Source organism: Aethalodelphis obliquidens, unplaced genomic scaffold, assembly GCF_003676395.1.
Source record: "Aethalodelphis obliquidens isolate GAN/ISIS:26980383/991018 unplaced genomic scaffold, ASM367639v1 scaffold45, whole genome shotgun sequence".
Classification (NCBI taxonomy): Eukaryota; Metazoa; Chordata; class Mammalia; order Artiodactyla; family Delphinidae; genus Aethalodelphis; species Aethalodelphis obliquidens.
The window spans coordinates 9,906,314-9,916,056 of record NW_020837989.1 but is presented as its reverse complement, the minus strand read 5'-3'; the positions used below and the strand labels follow the sequence as shown (position 1 = coordinate 9,916,056).

At 41.8% G+C, this 9,743-nt stretch overlaps 1 protein-coding gene across 2 annotated transcripts in view; it reads right to left on the bottom strand.

Annotated features, from left to right (window-relative positions):
• Positions 1–575: 575 nt before the first annotated feature.
• Positions 576–9,743, bottom strand: part of HTR4 (5-hydroxytryptamine receptor 4) — a 155,460-nt gene continuing 146,292 nt past the window's right edge. Inside the window, exon 8 of one of the 2 annotated variants that reach the window (XM_027081665.1) lies at positions 576–2,419. In XM_027081665.1, the coding sequence (XP_026937466.1) occupies positions 2,329–2,419 (91 nt within the window). In that variant the 3' untranslated portion in view covers positions 576–2,328. The remainder of the gene's footprint in view (positions 2,420–9,743) is intronic. The other variant, XM_027081666.1, reaches the window with a different exon arrangement.

The following is a 9,743-nucleotide window of genomic DNA, read 5'->3' as shown; positions in this document are numbered from 1 at the left end:
AAGTCATAATAAACAGAATGTCATTTTATGATTTACAGAACATCTTCACAAAAATTATCTTATTTTTCTCCACAGCAGCTTCGTGAAGTAGGCAGGAGAGATTGTTTCTGAGGCCAGAGAGGTCCAGTTATTAGTTCAGGGTCACACAGTAAGTCAGCAATTGATTTAGTGCCTGTGCTGCTTCTCTGCTGCACCCATCCTTACTGTGTGCTCACAGAGGTTGTGAACAGCGTGTGCAGCAGCCAGACAGATAGTGTGAGTCTCACTGCCAGGTTCAGGGCCTTGGGGCTCAATACCTTGCTGCTCCCTCCTTTGTATTAGAGAAGCATCATCCTCAAAAAGGTGGTTGCCTCCTATGCCCCAATCTCATTAACGGCAGAGGAACAGTGACTTAAAAAAAGCACAGGGGATTGGTCCATCCAGAGTCAATGTGCAAGTAAGGACTTAAATAAACTTTCTTCATATATGACGAGAATAGGTCCCCAGATGAATCTGCTCCACTGATCAGTGAGAGCCCCAGCCTACACCAGGAGCATTTCAGCGTGGCGCAGTCTTTCTCAACAGCATTTGGGAGTTCCGAGTCACATTTCTCATTAGAGGCTTTTCCCCTTCCCTAAGGAATGACTTTCTCCACAACAAAATTGTAAGCCTTTGCAGGGCACATAATTTTTTTTTTTTTTTGTATTTGGATGGTTTGGGTCAATCTTCTCTTCCTCATTCCAAGTCTCTTTCCAGTCTGGTGCAATTCCAGAACTAAAGTAAACGTCAATGGAAATGACACCTGACTTCTTAAGCAGCAGGAACAAGGATAGTATGATAAAGTCATGAGATGCTATCAAATCACAGCCAAGACCAAAGTTGAAACCTCACACAGCTCTGGGATGTGGTGGCGTTTACCTCCCTGGGACCTTCCCTCTGGGGCAGGTGGCAAGAGCCATGAACTTAGGTTTATCTGAAGGGCAAAGCTGGCAAGGTCAAGGGTCTAGAAGGCCCAAATGAGGTGGCTAGTTCCTCTGAAACAAAGTCAAAAGGCAGGCAGGTCACACCTTTCTGAGGTAGCTGATGGCTATAGCAGCATCCTGTTGTCACAGAAACAGAATGGAATCTTAGAGATCCTCTGGTCCAAACTTCAGTTGACAGATGCAGAAAGTGAGGTCCAGGGATGGAAGGGCATAGGTCACGATCTCCCACATGTTAGGAGTGGAGCCAGGGCTGGAATTCAGGTCCTCTGACTTGAAGTCAAGCACTGTTTTCCACCCCAAGCGCTGCTTGGTTCTGCCTCCTCCACCTGGGGAAACTGCAGTGAGTGACAAGTCTCGGCAGTGTGCGCCTCCAATTGTTCTCTCCTTTGGGAGCAGCAAGGCCAGATTCAAGGGTTATAAATTGGTACCATGGGCTTTGCTACAAGCTCGTGGGAAAGATTCCAAAGTCTTTCAATAAACACTATGATGCCGCCAGCCCTGCCCAAGGCGCTTTAGGAGAGGATTTGTTCCAGGAAAGCGAGCATTCCACAGCAGGAGGGCCTGAGGCCATGGCACTGGCAGGGAGCTGTCTGTCTTCAGCTTCCCTCCGAGGTTGCTGCAGAGACTGTTTTCCTCTGAAGGATCTTTGCCCTGTTTCTTCCATGGTGAATAAATGCAGCATGTCCTGAAGAGAAGGACTGATATGGACATAAGGTAAAGCAAGTGGAAGTCTGTGACTGGTATGGGGGGCTGGCCAGGAGGATGCACATTTGGACCCACATTCCGGGAGGAACGTGTATTAGTGTCTGGCACAGAGCAGGACACAGATGAGCTGGTGAGTAGTTTGAACATGGCGGTGACAGACACAAACAAGCAAGAGATGCGTGCTTTTGGAACACAACTCTGACCAAGGCAGGTGCAGGGAGGATGTGTTTTGACAGTGTTATGTGAGCAGGCACAGCAAAGAAGGAATATTTGCGGACATCTATGACTGAGACAGGACACAGTGAGTGATTGTGTTTGAAACATGAGCGAGACAAACCAGGCACAGTAAGGGGATATACTGGGGACAACAGAGACTATGAGGCCAGGGTGACTATGAAGCCAGGAAGAGGGAGTGCTAGGAAATAAAAAGATCCCTTCAAGGGGGATCTCTGGAGGAGAACCCCCAGTGAACAAGGGAGCCCTCCTGTCCCCTGCCACCTGCTGGAATCCTGGAGGAAAAGCCCAATGGGCATGGGGTGCCTGCACCAATGGATGGATGCTGGGTGAAGAGAATACCGGGCACAGTCAGGCACGAGCAGCAGCTTAGGACCTGGCCCTCTCTTGGAGGGATGGCTGTCTTCAGGGTCACTGCCCCAGGGACCTAAGTGTCACTGGGCTGAGCAGCCACCAAAGAAGAAGTTGTTGGGGGGTGGGACTGACTCTCCCATTGGCCACCACACTCCACTGCATCCCTAGAGAGGGGAGAAGATCACAGAACCTCAGAGTTGGAATGGACAGATAGGCTGGTGAAAGAGCCCACCCACTGCAGGAAAGCCCCTTGTGCCATGCAGATGGGTAGTTGTTTAGCCCCTGCTTAGGAATCTCCACTGACCGGCCAGGCCATATTATTTTTGAGCAACTTTAGTTATTGGCAAGAGCTTATTAATGTTCTGCCAAAATCAGCCTTCCTACAGCTTCTACCCTGTGGAACTACTATGCCCTCCAGGCCCACTCAAAATTCTTCCCTCCACTAATTATATCCTCCAAGTTTTCTCTTCTCCAGGCTACACATTTCCATTTTCTTTAATAGTTCATTATATATTATGGTCTCCAGATTATTGCCCATAATGGGCACTGTCCTCTAAACACAATCCTTATTATAATTATCTCTCTTGAAATATAGTACCAGGAAAGAGCCCAAATTTACACAGTGAGCCTGATTTATGTCACATACTTTTCATCATCAATTTAGTTTACTTCTATGAATGCAGTCAACATTAAGTTCATTTCTGACAATGGTAATATGCTATTGGCTTATATGTTATACTCATTGCCAACTTTTATCTTTTTGATACAAACAGCTGTCAATTCTTGTGGTTCTTTATTACATTGGTACAGTTTATTTTATTTATTTATTTATTTATTCACTCATTCATTCATTTAGCCAAAATAGAGGACATGTGTCTCAGTTTAATTTCATTTTATTGATTTGGTATCATTTTAGTCAATTGAGATCATTCTAAATCATAACAATTTCAACATTCAAGATAGGATTATTTAGCACTGACTCAAGCTAGACTTTAAGGATTTTACCAACACATAGGAAGATCAGATAATCTATTGCTACCTAGATTTTTCAGTTTAGATCTTCTTGAAGATCTTCTTAGATCTTCAATCTTCAGTCAAGAGAAAAAACTACTGATTGAAGAGGGCTAAGCCAGAGAATTGTGGTACCCCACCACAGACTGCCTTCCCAGCAGACAGTAACAATCCGTGTGCCTGAGAATGGACCCACCCATGGAAGGTTTTGTGTAATGCTTTGCTGAAATGTCTCTGTCAAGCAGTAAATCTGTCCTAATAGATAATGAAATTAGTTGGCATGAATTATTTTTTAATGAAACAACACTGACTCTTGCATACAAATCATTTGTATAATAACTGTCTTTGAATTTTGATAAGGTCTATTTCAAGCTATGAGTCTATAGTTTCTGCAGTCTAGCTTTTATCTTTCTTTAAGAACTGGGACAATATTTACTGGTCTCCAGGCTGCCATCATATCCTGAGTCCACAAAAGAGCTCCAGTCAGAGGTCTTATCAACCAGTTCCTTTAATCCCGTGAGAAATAATACATCTTGGCTCAGAGACAGTTAAAAGTTTTCCATCAATCCCAGGCAGCAACTTTTTCCCTGTGATGTGCTCTTCTTTCCAGTTGCAAGATTATTCTTACTAAAGCAGAATATGCAAGAATTTCGTCCCTAAATAATGACAGCTATTTCTGGGTTTTCTACTTGCTCTAAACATACCTTTTGATTCATCTTTGGTTATACATTCCTTCTGCCAGATTTTCCACATGCCATTCTTCAAGTATAAGCTCTCTAGAAAACTCAAGATGTGGCCTAATGTCTTTACATATGCCCCACATTTTTATCTGTTTTATTCACTGAACATATCTATTAAAAGAAAGAATGAATGAATAGAAAGGAAGAAAGGAAGGAGAGAAGGAAGGAAGGGAGGAAGGGAGGGAGGGAGGGAGGGAGGGAGGGAGAAAGGAAGGGTTTCTCATTTCTCACTGGCCAAATTCCCTTTGTATCATACTTATTATTATCATTATTAGCAACAATAAAAACCACCACCCATTAGGGCAGCACCTGTGTGCCAGGCACTGGGCTAAGTGTGTTATATCCATTAATTCATGTATTTTAAACCCATTTAACAGACAAGGAAACTGAGTTTCAGTTTAAATAATTTGCCCAAATTTACTCAGTTAATAAATGGCAGAATCAGACTTACATTCCAGTCAATTTTGATTCCAAAGTCTGGGCTCTGAATTGTCCTGATACACTGTCACTCATCATCTTGAGAACCACCACTAAGTCCAGTGTTCATGTTCTGCTGTCTCTAGCATCTTTTTGTCCCACTATGATGGACTCAGGGTAAAAGGAATATGTACGTGGGTGTATATTATATCTATTCTTCCCCTGGGAAGCCTACAGTATGATGTGTCTCCTCCTCTTACTGAAACACAATGTAACTGGGACGTTAATATGGGACTCTTTCCTGCTAACCCCTCTTACCCACTAAAAGAACATCTTTGCCAAGAGGTGTATATATTTTCTGTGATTCAGAACCAGGGAGACTAGGTGGAAAAGGAAAAAGAACCTGCAGAGTCAGGAGGAAAGTAGAGAGAGCAGAGGAAGGGGCTAAGTGAATAAACATAATGAAGAATGAGGAGAGAGGATGCAAGACAAAGCAGGAAGATCTGGGCTAAAGTGAAGCATTGAGTTGGGTAAGTGGAAGGCTCCAGAGCAGTTGGGGATCAAGGAGGAGGCTCTTTGGGAAGTGTTTCCAAAATGTTATATTGGTTATGTCATATAATCCTTCCAAATATTCAAATAAAGACTGAGATTTCTGCAGAATTGCTATTGGGTGCCTGGTACCACTCCTTTTTATTCAGACAACATCAATATAGCCCTTGCCAAGGAGAGAAGTCATGAATAAACGAAAATGGCCCAGCCTCTTAACTCCATGGAGGACTCACAACCAACTCCCTTTAAGTAGGGAAAAAGGAGACTTGAGAATAATGCTAGGGTGATCTTGTGTCCTGGTTGGCCTGTGTCAGTCTCAGTTTACACTCCTGTACTAGTCTAATTGTTCACAGTTAACAATTTAATATCATCTGCCTTTTAGGTCTTCATTCAGGATACAAAGTCATGGTGCAATATGCTGCACCCCAAGAGACCTCGACCCATATAATGAATCACACTCAGGAGGCACAGCTTTAACACTCAGTGAGCCCCTTTCACTTTCAACCCCAAGGCCACCCTACTAACTCAGCAATGTGAACAATAAACCAGAAGACAGGAACCTGGATTCCAATGCCTTTTTAGCCTCCATCCATGCATGCCTCTGAGGACTTAGTCCCTTTCCTGTGCCTTATTTTCCCCATTCTTTAAACAAGGAGGATTATCTGTAAGATCCCTTGCAGCTCTGACATTCTGATTCTATGAGGAGCAGAGATGGTGGGTGACAAATACAGATCTTCTTATTGGGTACCAGCTGTGTGTGGGACTGTTCTCCAAAGCTGTGGGTAATTGCTTCAAATTTGGCTTTAATATTCTTTTGTTAGTATCTGATACTTTATATTCTGTGTGGAGGGAAGAGGTTTCGCTGGAAACAGGGAGGATAATTTTTGGATTTGTATTAAAGAATCTGAAAGACCTCAATTTCTGAATCTGTGAAGTTACACTGCAAAGCTGTTAAATGTATCTCGTTAGGATAGGATAGGGAGCGCCTGAGATGCCACAACTTAAAATGCAGCGAGACCACAACTGTCCTTCCTTAAACACATGCTTGATCAGAAACACTGGCAGAGCCACTCAAAATTTCTGATGCAAAACATCATTAAAAAAGAATCTCTGATATTTTAACAGACTTAAGATGCAGCTTCTTGTTTTAATAGTTTTAGTAAAATCCTCTACAATTTATGAAGCATTTTTGTATCATTTTCCACATTTAATCTTCAACACAAACCTGTAAGGAAGGAAAGTAGGTACAATGTAGGGGCATAGATTGATTGCTAGGTAACAGTGGATCTAGTGCTATAAATCAGGTGTTCTGCCTCCCAAATCAGGAATTCTGTCCATTGGGAAACATGGAAATCATTTGTACAGTGGGAAGAGTTTTGTGATGAAGTTTAATATTAACGGTTGATGAAACAGAGTTACAATTCCCTTTGTTCCAGAAGAAGAGGGAGGAGGAGGAGGAGAAGGAAAAAGAGGAGAAGATGAGAGAGATCACTAGCTAAGTCATCTTTCACAAAATTGTTCAGAGACTGTGTGCATCAGAATTGTCTTGGGTACTTATGGCAAATACAGATTCCCAGGATCCACATCAGACCTCTGACAAGAGGGTGGGAGTGGGGAGAGGGCAGGGGTGGGATGGGGAGGGCAGAAATCTGCATTTTTAAAAAGTACTCTCACATAATTCTTAGGCACATGGGAGTATAAGATTCCCTGAGGAGGTGAATGTCCAGTTATTCTACTCACACCTGAGGCACAGTTTAGCACTGGAGACAGGGGGCAGTAAGAGAAAGGACAAGTGAGTGGGAAGGGCCAGAGCTAGCAGTATGAGACATTCAGCGATTCTGCACAAGGGATCAGAAAGGAAGCATTGACATGCATGCAAAGAGTCCATTTTAGCAAAGTGGACAAGGGGTATTTGTTCGCTTTTATGACACTGATGATGAAAAGAGGACAGACTTGGTGATGAATCATGAAAATGAGGTGGCAAAAAATGTAAAGAGATGCACAAAGCAATACTTTTTAAGGTGTTTTTCATGTGATGAAAAAAATAGAATGCTTGGTTACAATTAGCTGATAAAAACTAATTGAACTGTTTATAAACAGTAGGCACATAAACTTGTGCTAATTTATCAGTAAACTCAATGGCTCAAAAGGTGATGGCCTAGGCCAATTTCTTCATTTGTCTTTAGATCACTATCAACCAGAAGAGAATATTGACTCTGGAAGATCTAGTATTTCCCAAACATGGGATGTTTTCCACAGGTGATATGCCAAACAAAAAGGCACAACGTTAAACAATCTGAATCACAGTAAGGAGATCCAATACTTCTTTCACTCATTCTGCTCATTTCAAAGAGACGTACTCAGTTTGGCCCCACTCTGACTTTAACAATTCTCTACTACCTAATAAAATGGAGAGCAGGCCTTTAACAATTCTCTACTACCTAATAAAATGGAGAGCAGGCCTTTAACAATTCTCTACTACCTAATAAAATGGAGAGCAGGCCTTTGACTCAGAGACTTTGGCAAACAATATTATTAAATTTTAATAGTAAAAAAGTTATGCAAATAATAATAATTTGTTTTGTTTTCATTGTATTTAATTTTAAAATCATCTTCTCTATATGATTTTTCACTTAAGGTCATAATAGAGAGTTCCATTTACAAACAGATTTATTTAAATTAAAAATGTATTTAAAGATATATAGTAAATAAATAATAGCATGGGCAGAATGTTGATATAGGTAAAAATTGTGAAAATAGCAGGCAAATGACAAAAAACCCTACCAGATGAGAAAACTTAATTGCAGGGAGGACAGTGTCTTGACAAGGACATAAAGCAATGCATCCTCAGGGTGGGAACTCTGGGATCTTTCTATTATTTTGTGCTACTTGCAGAAAGAATCCCAGATAGCTAACTTTGCACAGTTTGGAATGCCTAACCTTGTAGCTCTGGACAAAACATATTCTCAGGGGCTCTTTAATTGCACCACCAGCCTCAGATATGTCCATGTTTCAACATGCTGAAGTGCAAGATCAAGTCAGTACGCATGGCTTATTCTAATCCGAATGCACTTCTATTTCTCAATGTGCACATATAATTAAAGGTTAAACCAATTTCCTTGTGTGGCTTTTTCCCACTGTCTACCACAGTTCCTAAAGCACAAATAAAAGACTGGAACTTTGAGTCTGGGGGATCAGACTGTCTGCCTGCTTCTTCTGCTGAACTATTTTGATATGACAGAACCTAAAAATATGTAGGAGAAAAGTATGGATCCGTGATAATATCAGCCAATATTAATTGAGCGTTTATTATGTGTCAGTGATTGTGCTAAACTAATCATGGATTATCTCATATAATTTTCACAACAATCCTATCACATAGGTTTTATTATTTACAGGCTCAAGTTGTGTGGAATGAGGCGTAGTAACTTGCCCAAGTCAAATAATCTAGGGAGAGGTGGAGCCACCAGCTGAACCAGGCAAATCTAACTCAGAGTCTTATCATACCAGCTTCACTAAATGTGCACCTTCACTGAACAGGCACCCTCGACTCTTAGACACTGCAGGTAGGAAATGTCCTGCTCTCGAGAAGCTGTCCATGTGAGCAGAGGGTGTTTTAAGTGCATAAAGTTACTTAAGATCCCACAGAATGAGCTGAGCCTCCAAGAAAAAGAGAAGCAGGTGTGAGAGCCCAGAGGAGGAAGTGGTTAGCTCCAATATTCAGGGGGTAGGGATCAGGAAAGTTGAGAGAGCTCATATTGGAACTGTGCCTCAAGGAATGAGTAGGCTTGTGCCAGGCAGCAAAGTGAGAAAGAGCATTTGAGACAGCAGAAGTAATCCAGAGGCTGGAGAATTCACTACTTAAAAACTGATCAATCTTGCATGCTTATTGCATAGGGAGTTAGGTCGGGGGAGAGTTAAGGGAAATGAGTTGGAAAACCAGACTGGGTCAGGCAAGAAGGGCTTTATATGCCCTTCACTATCTGCCCACTGCAAGTCACACTATATTGCTCAAGGCTATTCTATTACAGCTCAATCCAGCTGGCATTTACAGTTTAAAATCCCACATGTTTGAATGGCCTTAACATTCTCTTAAACGATACACATGAAATAGCTTCTCTCTTTATGGTTATATTATACACATAGTCCCAAAAGAAAACCAGAGGCAAAAAAATTATAATTTGCAACCCAGCCAATGTCTTGCCTTGGATAATAATAAGTTACCCCTCATTGGGAGGGGAGACAGACAACTACCTACTAGATAAGTTGTAGAAGAGATCACTGCATTGGTTGGGATATTTGACCAGATCACTTCTGAAGCCCTTTCCATGTCTAAGAATCAAAAGTTCTGCATTATTTCAAGAGTGATTAATTAACTAGCAAGGAGCACAGCTTAGTGGTTAACAGCAAGGGCTCTGAAATTAGGTGAACATGTGTTAGAATCCTGGCCCACCACTCACCAGCTATAGGACAGTAGCCAAGTTATTTAATCTCTCTGAGTCTCAATTTCCCCATCAGTAAAATGGGGATTTTAATACCTGCTCCATGGATTATATTAAGGATTCCATGAGATGACACATGTAATGCACTTAGCACAATGGCTGGCATATAAAACCAGTGTTCAGTAAATGGTAGATGCTAAGATGACGATAATAAAGATGGTGACGTCTGGACCAAGAAACCAAGTTATTCTTAGGCAACTAGTTATTATACATGACAATCATACACACACACACACACACACACACACACACACACACACACACACACA